The following is a 23,393-nucleotide window of genomic DNA, read 5'->3' as shown; positions in this document are numbered from 1 at the left end:
AGCCTCCCCGTTCCCAATGCCAGGTCCCTCAATCAGGCCTTTGAATGAGGGGATCTCCCCCCAACCCTGCAAGTCACAAACAATCCGGACACGATTTACTTCAGTTGAAGTATGGTCACTGAAGTAATGTAGGAAATCGGCTTGTAACAATGCCAGCTGCGAGCGGCCTTCAAAACGGCCGTGGCCATATAAAACAAATGCAGCCGCACGGCGCACGCATGCCCGCTCATCGGTGCGCGGGCACGCATGCGCCATGCGTCCACATTTTTCTTACATGGTCGCGGCCATTTTGAAGGCCGCTCGCAGCTGGCATTGTTAAAAGCCAGCTGTTGCGGCTGTTGCCTGCAAATCTGTGCAATCGGAGACGCAGAAGATTTTTAAAAAAATTCTGTGTCATCTTCCTGCCTGGAGGGAGGCAGAGAACAGGTCACGACCCCCGAACACCGACGCATGTGCTTTGCGCACGATTGCGATTCCTCCATTTTGTCAGCAGCAAACAAGTCAAATTTAAAATGGATCGTTTTGTTATAAGGAAGAGAGGGCCAGAGACACAAACAGGCCAGGATTTCACAACTAAAGCTGCTGGAGAGAGTGGCTCAGGAGAATCTACAGCAGGACAAAACAGTGGTGGTGTGAGCTGTTCAGGAGGGTCCACAACAGGTCAAAGCAGTGCTGGTGTGAGCTCCAGAGCCTCTGGTGAACGGCCCATTAAGAAGCCGAAATCAGGCACAAAGCAGTATAAAGACGATTTTCTAAGGTATGGATTTATTAATTGTGCCAATGAAAAGCAGGATGCAAGGGCCATTTGCGTTATATGCAGGGAAGTGCTGGAAAATGAAAGTTTAAAACCCTCAAAACTTCAAAGGCATGGCGAGTTCGAGGACAAACCGCTTAAATTTCTTCAAAGGATGCAATGAGAACTTAAATCGTCAGCTGAAGTCCCAAGCAGAAATGTTACATTGAACGACAAAGTACAATAGCCTCTTACATGGTGGCTTACCGTGTAGCTAAATACAAAATGCCCCACACTATAGCAGAGAGATTAATTCTCCCTGCAGCATTAGATATAGTTCGTATGGTCATAGATGAGGTTCATTGAAAAAGTGAAATTCATCCCACTTAGTGATAAGACAGTGGCTCGCCGAATTTTGATATTGCTGAGAATTTAGAAGCCCAGCTTATTTCTCGTTTAAAATCAGCGGTGTTCTCAATACAACTGGATGAAAGTACAGACATTTCAGATTGTGCAACCTTGCTAGTTTACGATAGGTATGTTTGGTACAATGAATTTGTTGGGGATTTGCTGTGCTACCTGACTTTACCAACCCACACGACTGGCGCAGGAATTTTTGAATAGTTTTGAGGTTGCAAAGTGCGGGTTCGACTGGGTTTGTTGCAGAGGAATCACAAGCGATGGAGCAGCCAACATGACTGGAAAAAAACAGCGGAATTATAGTAAGGATTAAGGAGGCAGCTGGTCAGGACATTGTTTGGAATCATTGTTTTATTCACCGTGAGGCACTGACATCGAAAGGAATGCCATCCGATCTTGAAGTGGTGTTGAAAGGAATTGTGAAAGTTGTGAATTACATTAAACCCAGCCCACTCAATACCAGACTTGTTGACACTCTGTGTTCCGATATGGGGGCTGAGCATACACATTTATTGTTCCACACAGAAGTATGTTGGCTGGCAAAGGGTCAGCTGCTACTCCGAGTTTACGAACTGAGGTACGAAATCCACGCTTTCCTCCTCGAGAAATTGACCTCTCTGGCTGATTCGTTCGCTGATGAAACTTGGATGCTAACATTGTCCTAGCTTGCAGACATCTTTTCAATTCGAATGAGCTGAACTTCAATTTGCAAGCGAAGGATGATGATTGTTTTCGGCACTGTGAAGAAATCAAAGCTTTCCAAAAGATATTGAAAGTTTGGCAATTGCGAGTGCAAAGCCAAAACTGCTACATGTTCCCCACACAGCTTCGACACATCGAAGAAAATAGCATTAGGAAGGAAACTGTAAATGAACTGGCAAGCCTTATTCAGTTGCATCTGGCTGCCCTAATCGACAATTTTGGTCGCTACTTTCCATATGAGAAGTTTAAGATTTTGAGAGAGAAGAGGTGGGTGAAAAATCCCTTTGAGTTTGAGACCCCAGAATCAGTTCATAACTTGCAGCTGACTCCAAATGAAGAAACTGAGTTTCTGCGCCTCAGCTGTGACAGCACATTAAAAACATGGCACAAGTCAATGAGGCTGTCAGCATTCTGGAGTAGCGTCTCTGAGGAGTATCCGGAGCTGAGTAAAACAATCATTTTGTTGTTTTTGCTCTTCACAACTGCCTACATGTGCAAGGTTGGATTTTCCGTCCTCACAAAGATGAAGACGGCACAAAGGAACCAGCTGAATCCTGCACCTGATATGCACACCGCCCTCTCTTCCTGTGAACCTGATTGGAGTGAGATCGTGAGGACCAAGCAGGCTCACCTCTCGCGTTAATGATAAGAAAAAATGGTGGGTCGCCAAGGTCGGCTGGCGTGGCCCGAAAAAGTCAGCAGGCGTGGGTCACAAAGGCCCGCTGGTGTGGGTCCCGAAGGTTGACGGTTGGTAAAAATGGGTCCCCGGTAAAAAAGTTTGAAAAACACTGCCATAACCCACCACACAGGACTAAGGAGGTGGGGATGTTGGTCTTCCCCGTGTCCCTTGCAGAGTACGAGTTCTCTTGTTAAGGGGACAGGGAAGCTCTATCCACATTGTAGAGAAGGTCGGCCAGCGCCCTGGACCCCGCCAGACTCGACCACCGACCTTCCACAAGAGCTGACAGCTCCCATCGGATCCCAGGACCATCCAGCAGCAGCCGCCAACCGAGGAAGCGAGGGAAACGCGGCGGTCTGCAGATAAGACTGAAGCAACGCGGTTTCAAGACCCCTCTCCCCAGCATATTCCTGGCAAACGTCCAAGCAATCGAAAACAAGCTGGATGAACTTAACGACAGACTTACCTCTCAGAGGGAAGTAAGAGACTGCTGTGTGCCCTGTTTCACAGAGACATGGCTCACCCCCGCCTCACCGGACTGTGCCATACAACCTGAAGACTTCTCAATTTACCGGGCGGACCGCACGGCATTATCATGCAAAGCGAAGGGTGGAGGGGTGTGCCTCCTCATCAACTCCTCCTGGTGCTTGGATGTGGCGACCCTGGCGACCTACTGCTCCCAGACCTGGAATATCTGACCGTGAAGTGCCGCCCATATTATCTTCCACGTGAGTTTACTTCAGCTATTATCACAGCGGTCTACATCCCACCCCAGGCAGAAGTGAGGAAGGCGCTGGACGAACTATGCACAGTTATAAACAACTACGAAACAGAACACCCGGAGGCCTTGTTCATTGTGGCCGGAGACTTCAACAAGGCCAACCTCAAGAGTGTACTGTCAAAATTCCACCAGCACTTCTCCTGTCCAACCAGGGGCGACAACACTCTTGACCACTGCTATTCAAAAATCAAGGGTGCCTACCGTTCCATCCCCCAACCGCACTTTGGGAAATCAGACCACAAGACGGTGCTCCTTCTCCCAGCATACAAGCAGAAACTCAAGCGGGAGAATCCAGCTAAGAAGGTTGTGCAGTGCTGGTCCTAGGAGACAGAAGAGCTCTTATGTGACTGCTTAGAGACAGTGGACTGGTCCATATTTAAGAACTCAGTGACCAACTTAAATGAGTATGCCACCACCGTCACAGACTTCATCAGCAAATGTGTGGACGACTGCATGCCAAAGAAAGCAGTACGTACGTTCCCCAACCGGAAACCATGGCTCAATCGTGAGATTGACTCCCTACTGAAGGACAGATCTGAGGCGTTCAAGACTGACGATCCTGACCTATACAAGAAATCCAGGTACGACCTCCGCAAAGCCATCCGAGATGCCAAGAGAGAATATCAAACCAAGCTAGAGTCACAGACAGACTCTCGGCGGTTGTGGCAAGGACTAAACAACATAACGGGCTACAAAGCGAAGTCTAACAGTAACTCTGGCAGCAGCGCACCCCTCCCCGATGAACTCAATGCATTCTATGCTTGGTTCGAGCAGGTAACCAACAATCCGCTGGCGAGTGCCCCAGCAGCCCATAATTCACCCATACCCACCATCACTGCTTCCAAATTCAGATTGGCCTTCCTGAAAGTGAACCCTCGGACAGCGACAGGCCCAGACGGGATCCCTTGTTGTGCACTCAGAGCCTGCTGACAGAGGTATTCGCGGACATCTTTAACCTGTCCCTACTCCACTCCGAGGTCCCCACCTGCTTCATGAAGACCACCATCATACCGGTACCAAAGAAGAACCAGGCAACATGCCTCAATGACTACTGTCCAGTGGCCCTGACTACAGTCGTAATGAAGTGCTTCGAGAGTTTGATCATGAAGCGCATCACCTCCATACTCCCAGAATGCCTTGATCCACTGCAATTCGCATACCGCTGCAAACGGTCCACATCAGACGCCATTTCCCTGGCTCTACACTCATCCCTAGAGCATCTCGAAAACAAGGACTCCTACATCAGACTCCTATTTATTGACTGCAACTCCGCCTTCAACACCATAATTCCAGCCAAGCTCATATCAAAGCTCCAAAACCTAGGTCTTGGCTCCCCACTCTGCAACTGGATCCTCGATTTTCTGACCAACAGACCACAACCAGTAAGAATGAACAACACCTCCTCCACAATAGTCCTCAACACCGGGGCCCCGCAAGGCTGTGTACTTAGCCCCCTACTCTACTCCCTGTACACACACGACTGCGTGGCAAAACTTGGTCCCAATCTACAGGTTTGCCGACGATACGACCATAGTGGGCCGGATCTCGAATAACGACGAGTCAGAATACAGGTGGGAGATAGAGAACCTAGTGGAGTGGTGTAGTGACAACAATCTCTCCCTCAATGCCAGCAAAACTAAAGAGCTGGTCATTGACTTCAGGAAGCAAAGTACTGTACACACCCCTGTCAGCATCAACAGGGCCGAGGTGGAGATGGTTAGCAGTTTCAAATTCCTAGGGGTGCACATCTCCAAAAATCTGTCCTGGTCCACCCACGTCGACGCTACCACCAAGAAAGCACAACAGCACCTATACTTCCTCAGGAAAATAAGGAAATTTGGCATGTCCACATTAACCCTTACCAACTTTTACAGATGCACCATAGAAAGCACCCTACCGGGCTGCATCACAGCCTGGTATGGCAACTGCTCGGCCCAGGACCGCAAGAAACTTCAGAGAGTCGTGAACACCGCCCAGTCCATCACACGAACCTGCCTCCCATCCATTGACTCCATCTACACCTCCCGCTGCCTGGGGAAAGCGGGCAGCATAATCAAAGATCCCTCCTACCCGGCTTACTCACTCTTCCAACTTCTTCCATCGGGCAGGAGATACAGAAGTCTGAGAACACGCACAAACAGACTCAAAAACAGCTTCTTCCCCACTGTCACCAGACTCCTAAATGACCCTCTTAGGGACTGACCTCATTAACACTACACCCTGTATGCTTCATCCGATACCAGTGCTTATGTAGTTACATTGTATATGTTGTGTTGCCCTATTATGTATTTTTTTTTCTTCCCTTTTCTTCCCATGTATTTAATGATCTGTTGAGCTGCTCGCAGAAAAATACTTTTCACTGTACCTCGGTACACGTGACAATAAACAAATCCAATCCAATCCAGTCAGATTTTCCACAGAATGGATATCCGAATTAAGCCCGATCGCCTGCAGCTGGATCCGCACTCGCCCGACGCCAGAAAAGACCTTACTCACTGGCTAGCATGTTTTGAGGCCTACATCAAGGCTGCGGACCCCGAGCCACCGGAGGCTCAGAAGATAAACGTCCTGTACTCCAGACTAAGCTCCAGCGTGTTCCCGTTGATCCAAGACACCACGAATTACACAAAAGCAATAGAACTCCGAAAGGAACACTACGTGCAGAAGGCGAATACGCTCTTCGCCAGGCATATACTCGCCACCCGCTCGCAACTACCTGATGAGTCCATCAAAGACTTCTGGCGGGCCCTAATTCCGCTCGGCCGGGACTGTGACTGTCAGGCCGTTGCGGCCACCGAACACGCAAATCTCCTCATGTGCGATGCCTTCGTGGCGGGGATTGCGTCGGACCGCATCCGAGAACGATTACTGGAAGGAGCCACGCTCGAACTGGCAGGGACAAAAACCGTGGCGCTCTCCATGACAGTCGCATCCCGTAACGTACAATCGTACCCCTCCCGCCGCGCTGCCCACCCTTCTACTCCTTCCTACCCCTCCTGGACCCCGCCGACGACAACCTCAGCCGGGGCCCTGCCTTCCCAATACGCCTGCGCCGCACGTCGATCCGCGCACCCCGGGGGTCCTCGCTGTTACTTCTGCAGTCAGCAGAAGCACCCCCGCCAACACTGCCCGGCCCGCACTGCAGTTTGTAAAGCCTGCAGTAAAAAGGGCTGCTTTGCGGCTGTGTGCCAGGCCCGCGCAGTTGTTGCGATTGCGCCCACTATCGCCCCCTCCCCCACGCCATACGCACAATGGGAGCCGTCATCTTCTCCTCCCGGGTCCATGTGCGACCAGCGGGCGGCGCCAGCTTGTCCCCCTTCGGCCACGTGCGCCCCATGGGTGCCGCCATCTTGTCCCGACTCCGCAATGTGCGCACCATGGGCGCCACCATCTTGTCCCGACCCCGCAATGTGCGCACCATGGGTGCCGCCATCTTGTCCCCCACAAGGTCTCCGGACATCCCGACATGGGAACCGCACACGCTCGCCACCCAATGCATCTGATGGCTACCCGCAGCTCGCTTCGATGACACTGGACCAATCTCGCCCACACAGCCTGGCCACCGCGTTGACGACGGTTAAAATTAACGGCCACGCGACCTCATGCCTTCTGGACTCCGGGAGCACCGAAAGCTTCGTTCACCCAGATACGGTAAGGCGCTGCTCCCTCGCGGTCCACCCTGCCAATCAAAGGATCTCCCTAGCATCCGGATCCCACACTGTCTCGATCCGAGGCTTTTGTACAGTCACCCTCACGGTCCAGGGTGTAGAATTTAGTAACTTCCGCCTCTATGTCCTTCCGAATTTCTGCGCTGCACTCCTGTTCGGCCTGGACTTCCAGTGCAACCTCCAGAGCCTCACCCTCAAATTCGGCGGGCCCTTACCCCCCCCTTACCGTTTGCGGCCTCGTGACCCACAAGGTCGATCCCCCCTCCCTTTTTGCCAATCTAACTGCGGATTGCAAGCCCGTTGCCAGTAGGAGCAGACGGTACAACACCCAGGACAAGATCTTCATCAGGTCCGAAGTCCAGCGGCTGCTTAAGGAGGGTATTACCGAGGCCAGTAACAGCCCCTGGAGAGCCCAAGTGGTAGTGGTTAAAACTGGGGAGAAACACAGGATGGTCGTGGACAACAGCCAGACCATCAATCGGTACACGCAGCTCGACGCGTACCCCCTCCCACACATATCTGATATGGTCAATCAGATTGCGCAGTACTGGGTCTTCTCTCAACAATTGACCTGAAATCCGCCTAGCACCAGCTCCCCATCCGGAAGTCGGACCGTCCATACACGGCCTTCGAGGCGGACGGTCGCCTCAACCACTTCCTTAGGGTTCCTTTCGGCATCACAATTGGGGTCTCGGTCTTCTAAAGAGAGATGGACCGAATGGTCGACCAGTACGGTTTGCGCGCCACATTTCTGTACTTAGATAATGTCACCATCTGCGGCCATGACCAGCAGGACCTCGATAAATTCCTCCGCACTGCCACTCTTCGCAACCTGACCTACAACAAAGAGAAGTGTGTGTTCAGCACGACCCGGTTAGCCATTCTCGGCTATATAGTCCAAAACGGACTTCTCGGGCCCGACCACGACTGCATGCGCCCCCTCATGGAACTTCCCCTCCCCCATTGCCCCAAGGCCCTTAAACGCTGCCTGGGGTTCTTTTCCTACTATGCTCAGTGGGTCCCAAACTATGTGGACAAGGCCCGCCCACTCATTCAGTCCACCCAATTCCCCCTTGCGGCTGAGGCACAACACGCTTTCGCCCGCATCAGAGCAGACATCGCCAAAGCCGGGATGCGCGCAGTGGACGAGTCACTGCCTTTCCAAGTAGAAAGCGACGCTTCAGACGTCGCCCTTGCCACCACTCTAAACCAGGCAGGCAGACCCGTGGCATTCTTTTCCCGCACCCTTCATGCCTCTGAAATTCAACACTCATCCGTCGAAAAGGAGGCCCTAGCTATCGTTGAAGCTGTGCGGCATTGGAGGCATTACCTGGCCGGTAAGAGATTCACTCTCCTTATGGACCAACGGTCGGTAGCCTTCATGTTCAATAACACACAGCAGGGCAAGATCAGAAATAATAAAATATTGCGGTGGAGAGTCGAGCTCCCCACCTATAATTACGAGATCTTGTATCGCCCCGGTAAACTCAACGAGCCCCCAGATGCCCTCTCCCGAGGTACATGTGCCGGCGCCGGGCCCTACACGAAGCCTTTGTCACCCGGGGGTACCATCTGGTCAAAGCTCGCAATCTGCCCTACTCCATCGAGGAAATAAGGACAGTCACCAGGGATTGCCAGGTCTGTGTGGAGTGCAAGCCGCACTTCTACCGGCCAGACCGTGCGCGCCTGGTGAAGGCTTCCCGCCCCTTTGTACGCCTCAGCGTGGATTTCAAAGGGCCCCTCCTCTCCACCGACCATAACACATACATTCTCAGTGTGGTCGATGAGTACTCCAGATTCCCCTTCGCCATCCCATGCACCGATATGACGTCTGCCACCATCATCAAGGCCCTCAGTACCATCTTTGCTCTGTTCGGTTTCCCCGCCTACATCCACAGTGACAGGGGATCCTCATTCATGAGCGATGAGCTGCGTCAGTTCCTGCTCAGCAGGGGTATAGCCTCCAGCAGAACGACCAGCTACAACCCCCGGGGAAACGGGCAAGTAGAATGGGAGAATGGGACGGTTTGGAGGGCCGTCCAGCTGGCCCTATGGTCCAGGAACTTCCCAGCCTCTCGCTGGCAGGAGGTCCTCCCTGATGCTCTACACTCCATCCGGTCACTATTGTGCACCGCCACTAATAACACACCCCATGAACGTGTTTTTACCTTCCCCAGGAAATCCACATCCGGGGTGTCGCTCCCGACTCGGCTCGCTGCTCCAGGACCAGTTCTTCTCCGTAGGCACGTCCAACTCCACAAGGCGGACCCCTTGGTGGACAGGGTTCACCTGCTCCACGCCAACCCTCAATATGCCTACGTTGAGTTCCCCGACGGCTGCCAAGATACTGTCTCACTCAGGGACCTGGCAACGCCAGGTTCCACCCCAACACCCCCCCCCACCAATGCACCCCCCCCCCCACCTCCCACCGCGCCGCCAATATTGACCCCACCAGACCACCCACCCCCTCCCCTTTTCCGCACAAGAGGACGAAGAAGACTTCTGCACGCTCCCAGAGTTCCCCGATGACTGGCCAGCATCAGAACCGCCACCACCGCCATCGGGGCCACCTCCACCACCGCCAACAGCGACTTCGCTGCCACCGTTACGCCGATCCCAACGAAGCACCAAAGCACCGGACCGGCTGAACCTTTGACGGACTCCGAACCGTCAACATGGACTTTTCTTTCCCTACCACTGTACATCATTGCACTAATTGTGTATAGTTTCACGTCACCCCCGCCGAACTCATTTTTAACAGGGGGTAAATGTGGTGAACCACTGTAATAGGAGATGTAAGGTCGGACCTGCACTACAGGTTCGCCGGTAGCTCCTGCTGGCTGGCTCCGCCCAGGGAGAACTGAATAAATATGCATGACCTCCAGTGCCCTGCCATTTCACCAGCTGCAGCAGGAGGCCACGCATCTGACTGTAATAAAGCCACTGTTGTACCCAGTCTGTATAGCATTCTGATTGTTACCTTACCATGTGTATGTACATCAATAAATCGTCATTCTGGTTAAGTCACCAGCAGTTCTGTAAAATCACTGCAAGCCAAGATAACAGAATACAACAACTATGGCTTGCGAGGCCATTTCAGAGGGCAGTCAACCACATTGCTATGGTTCTGAAGTCACATGTAGGCCAGTCTAGACAAGGATGGCAGATTTGCATCGCGAAAGAACATTCGGGAACCAAATGGGGTTTTATCAACAGTGATCATTATTACTGAGGTTATCTTTTGACTTCCAGATTATTAGTTGGCTTTAAATTCCTGGTGGGATTTGAACCCTGGTCCCCAGAACATTAGCCCGGGGCTCTGGATTTCCAGTCCAATTACATTACCACTTCCCACCATCTCAAAATAAAGTGGTCAAGGAGACATATGGTACACTTGCCTTTATTAGCCGAAGCATAGATTTTAAGAGCAGGGAGATTAAGCTGAAACTGTACAAAACGTTGGTTAGGCCTCTGCTAAAGTATAGTGTGCAGTTCTGGAATCCACATCACAGGAGGGATGTGGTAGCACTGGAAAGGGTGAAGAGGAGATTTACCAGGATGTTGCCTGGGTTGGAGAGTTTTATGAAGAAAGATTGGATAAATTGCAGTTGTTTTCCTTGGAGCAGAGGAGACTGAGGGAGGACATGATTGATAGAAACCTTTCCCCTTGGTGGAAGGATCAATGAACAGGGACATAGATGTAAGGTAAGGGGCTGGAGGTTTGGAGGGGATGTGAGGAAAATCATTTTCAGCTAGAGGGTGGTGGGAGTCTAGAGCTCACTGCCTGAAAGGATGATGGAGGCAGAGACCCTCATAGCATTGAAGAAAGATTTAAATGTGGACTTTTGATGCCAAGGTAAACAAGGCTATGGGTCAAGTGCTGGAAATTGGGATTAGAATAGTTAGGTGGTTATTTTTACCCGGTGGAGACGTGATGGACTAAAGGACCTTTTCTATGCTGTAGACCACTATGACTCTATAACTATTAAATCACCATCGATTAAGGTTTGGCATTTTGTTGTTTGATTTGCATTTGTATGTGATGTAACCTGTGATGCACTATCAAGTACTACAAAGGCAAGAGTAGTGAATAATCGAGGCTTCATTGAGCAAAGATGTGTGGCCTCCTGTATCTGCTACCAGAATGGGAGCAGCTCCGCTGAGCACACACATTTATAAGCCTCCTACTGGGCGGAGCCAGCAGGCAGGGATTTACCCATGTACCTCTAGTACAGGAGCCTTACCGTACTACATCTAATATACAGTTAGTGGTGACTACCACATTCACCCCCTGTTAAAAAAAGAGTCCGGCGGGGGTGGTGAAAAAATGTACAAGTTCAGGCAAAATTGGTAAGTTCAGTCGGTCGAGTGCCTTGATCCTCCGCTGTGTTCTCCTCGGTCCCAGTGGTGATGCGGGCGCCGACTTGGTCACCTGTGACTCCGGGAACGTGTTGTCCTCGTCTTCATCGCCTCCGAGTGGAACCAGTGGGAGGACGGATCCTCCTGGGGCGGGGGCTTGTGGTGAGGTGCACTGGGAGAGGGTGAGTGGCGCCGGGGCAACCGGAGGGGGGGGGGGGGTTGTCAGGTGGTGGGACATGGGTGGGGATCCAGCGGGTGCCAGGTCCCGGAGGGAGACTGTGTCCTGGCGCCCGTCGGAGTGCGCCACGTAGGCGTACTGCGGGTTTGCATGCAGTAGTTGTACTCTTTCGACCAACGGGTCCGCACGTGTTTGCGAAGGAGGACGGGTCCAGGAGCTGCTAGCCATGCTGGGAGCAAAACCCCGGAGGTGGACTTCCTGGGGAAGGCAAGGAGACATTCATGGGGGGCTTCATTAGTTGCAGTGCCGAGGAATGATCGGATGGAGTGGGGCGCGTCGGGGAGGCTATCGTGCCAGCGGGAGATTGGGAGATTTTTAGACCGTAGAGCAGGACGGCCTTCCAGACCGTCCCATTCTCCCTCTCCACCTGCCTGTTTCCCTGGGGGTTGTAGCTGGTCGTCCTGCTTGAGGCAATGCCCTTGCTGAGCAGGAACTGATGCAGCTCATCGCTCATAAAGGAGGATCCCCGGTCGCTGGGGACGTAAGCCGGGAAACCGAACAGGGCGAAGATGCTATTGAGTGCTTGAATGACCGTGGCAGAAATCATATCAGGGCATGGGATGGCGAAGGGAAACCGGGAGTACTCGTCGACCACTTTCAGGAAGTCCGTGTTTCGGTCGGTGGAGGGGAGGGGCCCTTTGAAGTCCATGCTGAGGCGTTCAAAGGTGTGGGAGGCCTTCACAAGGTGCGCGCGATCTGGCCGGTAGAAGTGCGGTTTGCACTCCGCACAGACCTGGCAGTCTCTGGTGACAGTACTGACCTCCTCAATGGAGTAGGGCAGGTTGCAGGCCTTTATGAAGTGAAAGAACTGGGTGACCCCCGGGTGACCGAGACCATCGAGTAGGGCTCAGAGATAGGGCATCGGGGGGCTCGTTGAGCTTCCCGGGGCGATACAATAAAATAGGTGGAGAGCTCGATCCTCCACCTCAAGATCTTATCGTTTTTGATCTTGCCATGCTGTGTATTATTGAACATGAAGGCAACCGACCGTTGGTCAGTGAGGAGAGTGAATCTCCTGCCGGCCAGGTAATGCCTCCAATGCCGCACAGCTTCCACGATGGCTTGGGCCTCTTTTCCGACAGAGTGCCTAATTTCGGAGGCATGGAGGATGCAGGAAAAGAATGCCACGGGCCTGCCTGCCTGGTTGAGAGTGGCGGCCAGAGCTACATCCGATGAATCGCTCTCAACCTGAAAAGGGAGGGACTCGTCGACCGTGTGAATCGTGGCCTTGGCGATGTTCGCCTTGATGCGGTTAAAGGCCTGGTGGGCCTCAGCCATCAGGGGAAAAACTGTGGAGTGAATGAGGGGGCGGGCCTTGTCCGCATAATTAGGGACCCACTGGGCATAATAGGAGAAAAACCACAGGCATCGTTTCAGGGCCTTGGGGCAGTGGGGCAGGGTTCCATGAGGGGGCGCATGCGGTCGGGGTCGATCCCTAGAACTCCACTTTCCACAACATAGCCAAGGATGGCTAAGCGGTTGGTGCAGAACACGCACTTCTCCTTATTGTACGTGAGATTAAGGAGTTTGGCGGTGTGGAGAAATTTGCAAAAGTTAGCGTCGTGGTCCTGCTGATCGTGGCCACAGATGGTGACGTTGTCTAGGTACGGGGAGGTGTCCTGCAGTCCGTACCGGTCAACCATTCGGTCCATCTCACGTTGGAAGACCATGACCCCGTTAGTGACGTCGAAGGGAACCCTAAGGAAGTGATAGATTCGGCCATCTGCTTCGAACGCAGTGTATTGGCGGTCCGCCTTGCGGATGGGGAACTGGTGGTAAGCCGATTTCAGGTCCACTGTGGAAAAAACCCAGTACTGTGCAATCTGATTGACCATATCAGTTATGCGTGGGAGGGGGTACGCATCGAGCTGCATGTACCGATTGATGGTCTGACTGTCGTCAATGACCATCCTGTGTTTCTCCCCAGTCTTTACTACTACCACTTGGTCTCTCCAGGGACTGTTGCTGGCCTCAATGATGCCTTCCCGCAGAAGCCGCTGGACCTCCGACCTGATGAAGGTCCTGTCCTGGGCACTGTACTGTCTGCTCCTGGTGGCGACGGATTTGCAATCCGGGGTGAGATTTGCAAACAAGGAAGGTGGATCGCCCTTACTGGGTCGTGAGGCCGCATACGGTGAGGGGGGGTACGGGTCCGCCAAATTTTAAAGTTAAGCTTTGGAGGTTGCACTGGAAGTCCAGGCCGAGTAACAGGGCAGCGAAGAGGTTGGGGAGGACGTAGAGCCAGAAGTTGCTAAACTCTACGCCCTGGACGGTGAGGGTCGTGATGCAGTACCCCCGGATTTCCACAGAATGGGATCCGGAAGCCAGGGAGATTCTCTGGGTAACAGGGTGTACCGCGAGGGAGCAGCGCCTTACCGTAGTGGGGTGGAAGAAGCTTTCCGTGCTCCCGGAGTCAAACAGGTAGGAAGTCTTGTGCTCTTCGATTTTCACCGTTGTCGTTGCGGTTGCGAGGTTGAGGCCGAGACTGGTCGAGGGTGATCGAGGTGAACTGCGGCTGATGCTCATAGGCCCCGGGCTGGTCAGTGGTGGTGGCATGGTGCCGAAGATGGCGGCGCCCGCAGGGCGCACATGGCAGGCGGCATTAAAGATGGCGGCGCCCACGGGCCGCACGTGGCCTGCGGGGAATAAAATGGCGGCGCCCACGGGCGCATGTGGTCTGCGGGGTCGAAGATTGCGACGCCCACGGGTCGCACATGGGGAATGTAGGAATGTTGGGCCTAGAAACAGCGGCAATCGACCGGGCCTGGCACACAGCAGCAAAATGTCCCTCCTTTCCGCAGCCCTTGCAGGTTGCACTCCGCGCCAGGCAACGCTGCCGGGGGCGTTTGGTCTGCCCGCAGAAGTAGCATTTGGGCCCCGCGGGTTTAGCTGGCTGCCGCGCAGCGCAGGCTTGCGGTGGGCTGGGGTCGGTAGCTGGTGGGGCCCACGATGTCCACGGGGGCGTGCGGTCGGGGGCGTACGACTGGACATTACGGGAGGCCACTATTAGCGAGTTCACGAGCTGCCTGGTTCCCGCAAGGACAAGCGTACCCTCCTCCAATAGGCGCTGGCGGATGTACGCCGACTCCATGCCCATAACAAAAGCGTCTCTGATTAAACGTTCTGCATGTCCGACTGCCGAAACTGCCTGGCAGTCACAGTTCCTCGCCAGGATGTGCAGGGCACGCCAGATATCGTCTAGGGATTCACCGGGGAGTTGCTTTCTCGTGGACAGGAGAAGCCTGGCGTAGAGTTTGTTAACCGGCCGAACGTAATGTCCTTTCAGGAGCTCTATTGCTTCAGAGTAAGTGGGCGCATGGAAATGGAATGGAAATCGCTTATTGTCACAAGTAGGCTTCAAATGAAGTTACTGTGAAAAGACCCTAGTCGCCACATTCCGGCGCCTAGTCGGGGAGGCTGGTATGGGAATTGAACCGTGCTGCTGGCCTGCCTTGGTCTGCTTTCTAAGCCAGCGATTTAGCCCTGTGCTAAACCAGCCCCTAGTTACTGTGAAAAGCCCCTAGTTGCCACATTCCGGCACCTGTTCGGGGAGGCTGGTACGGGAATTGAACTGTGCTGGCTGGCTTGCAAAGCCAACAATTTAGCCCAGTGTGCTAAACAGCCCCTGGATGAGGGGAAAAATGTCAGGGCTCACCCGTGAATAAAGGACCTGGAGCTTCTGTGCGTCCGAGGGTTGTTCAGCTGATGTTCGGAGGTAGCTTTCGAAGCAGGCTAGCCAGTGATCAAAGGCGGACGTGGCGTTGGCTGCTTGAGGGTGCAGCTGTAGGCGATCAGGCTTGATGCGAAGTTCCATCGTTTTAAAATCTTTGCTCAATAAATTGATGCACTATCAATTACTACAAAGGCTAGAGTAGTGAATAATCGAGGCTTTATTGAGAAAAGTTGTGTGGCCTCCTGTAGCTGCTACCAGAATGGGAGCAGCTCCGGTGGGCACACACATTTATACGCCACCTATTGGGCGGAGCCAGCAGGCAGGGATTTACCCATATACCTCTAGTGCAGGAGCCTTACCGTACTACATCTAATATACAGTTAGTGGTGACTACCACATCCTGTAGAGCTGCTTCATTTAGAGACTGGGAGTTCTGCTCCATCAGCCAGGGCACAATGTAAACACAACATAAGCGCAGCCAATATATGCCCTGATGTTCTTTAAGAATATTGTTCTCCTCAACTTCATTTTTTAAGCATAGCGCAACCGAACAGTTCACAGATTGGCACTCGGATTTCCTTCATCCGGATCTGGTTAAGAAGTCGGCTGAAACAAATGAAGCAGAAAGGTGTACTGTTAAACTGAATGAGGTTTGAGTGGTCTCCTGCTTCTTAGGCCTTTGGGACCTAAATTACATTTCTCTCTTTCGGTTGCCAGAGGAACTCTGGGCGCGATTCTCCCAGCCCTGCGCCGGGCCGGAGAATCGCCGCAACCATGCCACGATGCCCCGACGCCGGCGCGCGATTCTCCGAGGTGCGTGCTTCTTGAGTTTAAATTCTCCAACTCTTGTCCTAATCCAGCTATCATCTATTATCCCGACAGATACTAACGATGGGATATTAATCACTACCACAGTCCGTTTCCTCCTCCACAACATTTGCTCCCTGAATGAATAGCATTTTTCAATTCATATTTCATTGGGAGCTATTTTCTTGATATCCTGGCACTGACTGAACCTAGCTATTGGATTTTGATTGCTTCCCCATTACTGAAGATTCCCAATGTGACCTTGCATTCCATCCTGACCCAAATTACTGTGACAGTGGCATAACCGACTTTGTCAAATCCTGCCTCGAACTCTCCCCTTACACATCTCACATCTTATGTTCCTTCAAGGGCTTACATACCGCACTCATCTTTCATTCCTCCTGTATCTCCTTTCAAAGCATATGTTCCTCCTTTGAGCCATGCCAACATTCTCACAAGGATTACTCCCTCAAAATCAAACGATTCCTTATCTTCACTGCCTTATCCGACATTTTAAAAACTCAGCCATTCTGAACAATTTTTTCTGTCTGTATTATTTCATACACCAATAATCACCCCCTCCACCCATATCCACACCTAATCCTATCAACAGGCCTCACTGCCTTTAAGGTCTCAATCATTGGCAGATACCTGCTTCTTTGTCTCCTTCTTCAACCACAGTCCCGTAATCCAACAGTTTTCCTCATCCACCAACAGAAAAGCACAGTTCCGAGCTTTCTTACTAGGTCAATCTCAAACTCCAATTCCCCTCTCAATTCCTCCAACCAGCATGAAACAAGAGTCGCCACTCATTTGTTTAATAAATATCTCACTGGTCCCCATTTCCAGCACCTCTCATTCACGATAAAGTCCAATCTTAATGCTTCAACTGCTGACAGCTGCAACATTGAGCAAATATGGCATGCATCTGGTCTTAGAATGCATCGATCGAAGATCTAGTCTGACCATGTGGTCAACTTCCACATGTGCGCAAGTGACACCCAGATCCATCTTTCTGTCATCACTCTGGATTCAACATCCACTATTATGCTTTGAGACCATCAGTCTAATATCAAGTCATGGAAGAGTGGCAACTCCCTTCAAGTAAACAATGAAAAGATCAAAACAATCAGTACTGTCTTTTGCAAAAAAATCCCCTCCCTTATTGCCAATCATTTGGTCCATGTCGCCAGCCATTCATTCATGTTTAAAGAAACAATCCAGAATCTTGGCACCCTGGTTAAACTAAAGCTGAACTTCAATCCTCATACCCTGTCCTATTTATTACCTTTAGTTTATTTTTATTCTTTCATGGGATGTGTTCATCACTGGCTCGGACAGCATATATTGCCTATTCAAACTGCCCTTGAGAAGGTGGTGATGTGGGATTACACAACTCTGCAGAACACCCCAGAATCAGTACCATTATTCTGCTTCGCTATAATTAAAAAGCAACCCCGACTCAGAATACAGAAATGCAAATGAGGGTGCTGTGTGTGGTGATATGCATCACTGTAAGTACACAAAGGGTTCATGTACATACACTACACCTAGCTAGACACTAGAGGGAACACCAGAGACATGACACACAGACAGTCAACCAATAGGTCAGTAAGATAGGGTACGACCAATGGGCATTCACGATACACACAAGAGGTGACACTACCACAGGGGGGCATTACACCAACCCATATAAAAGGACACATCGCACATGCTCAGTCTCTTTCCAGTGGAGACACTCAGTGAGTACAGACACAGGGGGCGGAATTCTCCCCCCCCCCCCCACGCCGGGTGGGAGAATTGCCCGGGCGCCGCGCGAGTCCGGCCACGCCGTCCCGACGCCCGCACGCGATTCTCCCACCCCCCCCCCCAAACCGGCGCAGCGCGAATCACGGCAAACCGCTGGGAGAATCGCCGCTTGCCGTTGGTAATGGGCGAGCGCCGATTATCCGGCCCAGATGGGCCGAGCGGCCTGCCCAACATGACAGGTTCCAGCTGGCGCCAACCACACCTGGTCGCTGCCGGCGGGAATAGCGCGGGAACGCTGGGGGTGGTGGCGAGGGGGGTTTCTGCACCGGGGGGGGGGGGGCTCAGAAGGGGTCTGGCCCACGATCGGTGCCCACCGATCGGCGGGCCGGCCTCTCTGAAGGAGGACCTCCTTTCCTCCGCTGCCCCGCAAGCCGATCCGCCATCTTCTTGCGGGGCAGCCGCGGGGAGGATGGCAACCGCGCATGCGCCGGGCTTTTACGCGGCGTCAAAGCCCGGCGCGCGTAAATGACACGGCGCCGCTCCTAGCCCCCCAGGGGCGGGAGAATAGCGGGCTGGGAACGGCCTCCGACACCAGAGTGAAACACTCCGATTTTCACTCCGGCGTAGGGACTTAGTCTCCCGATCGGAGAATTGCGCCCAGGGTTGATTGAACATCACTCCCACCACGTGGATTGTAGCAGACTGGTTGGTTAGTCTGAGTAGCTATACATCAAGGAAGCAGCTTTTGCTACGTCAAGAGCATAACAAAACACTGTGTACGTATGGTGTTGTTCACAGTGACTTCCACCCTCCCCGCCATTTTCAGCATCAAACAGTGATTTTGTTTTGGGTGTAGTGAATGGTGACTATCTGCACCAGCACCTAAAACTGCACCGTTAATTGTGAGTATCTCTATGGATGTTGAGTGGACATAATTTCACAATAACACAGATTGTAGCGCTGCTGACTGTGAGTGGAATTTTATATATCTTTTTAAAAGTGCCGTCTCCGATCAGATAACCGGAGGGCAGCTGCTGGTTGCCTTGCTGGATTTTCCTGCTGTATTTTAAAACACATTGAAAAAGAAAAGTTAAGAGGCTGGTCCCTAAACGTCATGCTGGCGGGGGCAGCCTCTGAATGAGCCCCCCCTCCAGCAAACTCAGCTGAAGGCACCTTGATACAAACAGAATAAATATAAAAAAGAACCCTACCCACATAAACAGAACCATCCTCCGATCACCCGGAACCTCCCCGACAGAAGCGCCCAACCCTGGCACTGGCTAGGCACTCAGTGCCTAGGTATGACTCACTCCCTTCTGGGGGCTGTGCATAGCTGTGCGACGCTGGCTGAGTCTGTTCGCCAGTTCCCTGTTTATAAAAACTATCAGGAATCCTGCTGAAAGAACGTCACACTGCCAGAGGAAGGGGAGGACATTCATACATGGGGGAGTTTCCAGAGGGGAGGCCCGCTAATCATATTAAAAGGGCATTCAAATGCATGGTGAGAAGCCCGTTACATCGCTGCTGGGAGGCGGCGACAATCGAGCAGGAAATCCCGCCAGCATAAAAGCTGTTTTGGGACTCCCCCTGAATTCTCCACCCCCTCTGTCAGTTTGCGGGCCCCAAACATATCATTTTACTCGGAGCCCCACGTCCCCGGCGGCACATGACTCCAAGATCTATGAACAGATCGTGAAATTGGTCAAATTGGTGGTCGGCACGGTGGCACAGTGGTTAGCACTGCTGCCTCCGTGTCAGGGACATGCGTTCAATTCCGGCCTTGGGGAACTGCGTTGATTTTGCACGTTCTACCAGTGTCTGCGTGGGTTTCCTCCGGGTGCTACAGCTTCCTCCCACAGTCCAAAGATGTGCAGGTCACATGGATTGGCCATGCTAAATTGTCCCTTAGTGTCTAGGGTGGTGCAAGTTAGGTGGGCAGTGTATGGGGTGGTCTGGTCGCGAAGTACATGGCAGGGTCAACAGGCACAGAGGAGAAAAAAGTCCATAGAAATAGTCCATCTGCCTGTTGATAAGAATTCTATAACAATGCATGCTAATATTGGGCTGGCCGGAGTGTGACCGATGGTCAGAAATTCTCCCCATAACTGATGATGCGAAGTACAAATTTTAACCTTAAAATTAATTTCTAAATATGTTCACATGAATAAAAATGTGTCTGTAATAAATAAACAAACTTTCTCTCTCAAAACAATTTTCTGTTTTCAGATTACTTACAACCCATTTGCAACCCCGCTCGATACATGCAGTTTCATTTGCATTTTTTTCAGGGTGACAATCTATCCTTTCAAATACTGCAGAATTCCACTGTACTGAATAGGATTCTCCCAGTTCTAATTGAAGACCTGTTAGCTGAACAACCTATGCAAAGGAAAACACATTTATTGCAAGAGTCATTAAAGTGTCCCGATTACAATAATTCAATCTTTAATTATTATTCTCAATAATAATTTTAAAGCATAAACTTCATTTTAGAGCATCTTTTGTGTTTGAGAATTCTATTGTCTTCGATCTTCAACATGGATTATCCTCTGAATTAGTATTCATTTTTGAACAATCACTAGATGGGCAGCAATGGAAAATGTGTCAGTAAATTCTTCTGTTGGCTCTTAACTTTCCACTGGAAATGACATCTGCCCATATTTGGGTTGAGCGTATGCAAATCACCTGTTATTAGCAGGAGGCTTTTATCCGATGCATTTCTAGTCATTAGATATCAAGAATCATTGGATCTCAAGAGTGTCATCGCAATCTGTCATCTAACGCTATTAAGGTGTGGGAGAGAGATGGACAGCTTAAAATTTAAACGTCTGTCAGGCTCAGTTCAATCAATCATGCAAACTTGAAATGACAAAGCCTTTTAAATTCTTCTCTGCTTTACATGGTACCACTGATCGCAACAACTGCCACAGCAGCAGCCCCCCACCCCACAGTGGGCCATTAGTAGCCCAGAAAATACGGCTGTTGTCTGCTCCCAATTTTCAAATTAATCCATCTTCAGAGCACACAGGTAGGCAAAAATTCCACCCTGATGCTATCCTAACAGGAATCTCTGCCATGGTGTAAAATCTAATTCAATAACATGTAAATTTAAGTTTAATACAAATATACCTGCTGTAAATGAATGATTTGTTGCAATAAAGTTTAATATCTTACTGATATTATGGTTTCATGAGTTTTATCATTAGAAGATACTCCGTCAAGATAAGATAAAGCAAAGCAATTGATAAAAGAATTGGTTTGTAATAATCATTACCAGATTAACGAATGTTACAAAGGTTGCACTGAGCGTTCACTCCAGATTAACTTCTCAAAACAGGAGATGGTGTGAGAAAGAAAAAACGCTCAATTTTACAGGAAAATACTAATTGTCCAAATACAACGTCCAAAATGCATCCTTGGCCGAATTCTCCAGTCATTACAATTCACTTTTCCCGCTGGCAGCAGAACCCTGTCAATGGGTTTCACGGCGACATGAGATGATTTCAATGGGAAATCCAATTGACAAGCAACAGGATGATAGAATCTGGCCGCCACGTGGCTGAGGGATTGGAAATCTCGCCCCTGGTCTTTTTTATCGCAGTCAGACAATGAGCGGCACTGAACTCTATGGGATCTTTCTTTGCAACTAAAAAGTGTCACTTACAGATGACACTCCAAAGCATTTTTGGTGCTATCACCTTCTCCCACAGGAAAGTCTTGTTTTACTTAATTCTGATCCTGCATGCATAAGATTCAAAGTTATCCCTGGAATCAAATATCTCTGCTAAATATAGTAAGTAATGGAGAACCATAAACTGACATAATTTTGACATCTAGGTCTTATAGGTTAAAAGAAAATACAGTTGGTCAGACTGAGTATCAGAATGGGACAGCTAAGAGCTCAACGGGTAGTATATGTATTTAACTAAAGAAAGAATTATTGAGATTATAAGAAAGTTTCTATTACCTTAGTCTTTGCATTATAATTGATATTTTGTGGTGATAATGTGGTGACATTAGGTCCATGTTTCACGGTTACTGATGCCAGAGCACTCTTGACACCAAGGATTCTTATTTCTCCAAATTTTAGGTAGTTTGGGTCAATGTATCCTTGTTTTATTACTGTAATATCCAAACGATTCTAAAATAGAACAAAACTTCATTAAGCATTTGAAACAAATGATTTTCTTTCCCTGAGAGTGGTAATACATTTAGGACTTGTGCGTTTAGTTGCCCAATACAATGAGTTTGCTATCCACTAACAAGGCAACCAAAGCGCAACTATTGAAGCAAGGAGCTTTGGCTATAATGAATTAGATTTTCCTGTAGCAGGGCAACTAATAGGATCTGCTGTGAATTAGAGTTGCGCTTGAATGGTGTAATGTTTTCATGTGGCAAGTTTGTGAAAGTGTGGGCTGACAATGGCATAGTGATGGAACATCTGGGATCTAGGTGAACAGGACAAGCAACCGTGCACAAGAAGGCCAATCAGTTTATTGTGTCTGCGCCAATGTGAAGAAGAAGGAACAGCACTGCATCTTTTGATCAGGCACTTTGCCGTATTCCAGTGTTGGTCTTTTATCTTTATTGATAGTAACCACAAGATGCGAGTACGTTCTGTGTACTGGACAAATGACCACACAACCAGTATATTAGTCCAATTATTGTTTATTGTTAAACATAGGCTCGGTTCTATGCGTAATAATCTACATGCGGCGACACATTAAACTATACCTAACAGCTTACATGACCTTTACTTAACTTTCAAGTGACCTGCTCTGTGCAAGTTAGACAAGGCCTTTGTCTGAATCCCACCGTGTGGAGGCTGGAAGTTGTCAGGCATGTCGAGGCTGCAGCTCGTCCTTCAGGTAGAGATTGCGGGTCCTTGAACTTGGCTGGTTGATGTGCTGCATTTGGTGGGGCAGAGGTCGGTCGCAAAAGAGACAGAATATTGGTTGCGCAGTTCTTCTTTTCCTCTGATCTTTGGCGCTCTTTTGGGCGGTCCCAACCTGGGATCCAATGGATCGATAGGATTTCGATCACCCCAATCGATTCTGGCCAATTAGGGGCAGGTACCTTGATAGCTGGGCGAGTCCTAGTTGTTATTGTCCAAGGCATGTAGGCACTCCCAAATAAGGTAAATAGGCACCCCCGAGTCTGTTACTGCTGCTATGTTTCAATCTGTGTCCCAATGTCCTGGGGAAATCAGTGATTGACCTTTAGCAGGTGCAAGTTTCTGTGTAGGTCTAGTTTTCTCTGCACAATACACAGGGGCTGTGTATGGTCTGTGTCCCAACCTGACCGCAATTCCCATAATCCTTTGCGGGCGGCCATTTTAGATGGCTACACCAGACTCAACACTCGAGTTCAAACATTTCAAACTATAATCTGTATTTTGTTTTCTTTCCTTGTTTTGGTTTCTTTCAAGTCTGCCGCACACCTGCTCTAGGCACATCTTTGGCAGGGTTTTTTTCATGAAGCGACAGTTACCGTTGGGTTGCGGCTCTGGCTGTACTTTTCTGTGCCCTGACGCAGCTATGCATTTCTGGGAAGGTATTCTGAGCATGACTCCTCCAGAAATGCA

At 50.5% G+C, this 23,393-nt stretch overlaps 1 protein-coding gene across 1 annotated transcript in view; it reads right to left on the bottom strand.

The window, feature by feature from the left end:
* Positions 1 to 23,393, bottom strand: part of si (sucrase-isomaltase) — a 257,508-nt gene that overhangs the window by 107,806 nt on the left and 126,309 nt on the right. The window contains exons 25-26 of the mRNA XM_072474450.1: positions 21,777 to 21,950; positions 20,045 to 20,188 (exon numbers count right to left, since the gene is read on the bottom strand). Coding sequence (XP_072330551.1) covers positions 20,045 to 20,188; positions 21,777 to 21,950 — 318 coding nt within the window. The remainder of the gene's footprint in view (positions 1 to 20,044; positions 20,189 to 21,776; positions 21,951 to 23,393) is intronic.

The sequence above is a fragment of the Scyliorhinus torazame genome, chromosome 14, assembly GCF_047496885.1.
Source record: "Scyliorhinus torazame isolate Kashiwa2021f chromosome 14, sScyTor2.1, whole genome shotgun sequence".
In the NCBI taxonomy this organism is placed as follows: domain Eukaryota; kingdom Metazoa; phylum Chordata; class Chondrichthyes; order Carcharhiniformes; family Scyliorhinidae; genus Scyliorhinus; species Scyliorhinus torazame.
The sequence above is the reverse complement of the archived record's forward strand: the minus strand, read 5'-3'. Positions and strand labels throughout refer to the sequence as shown.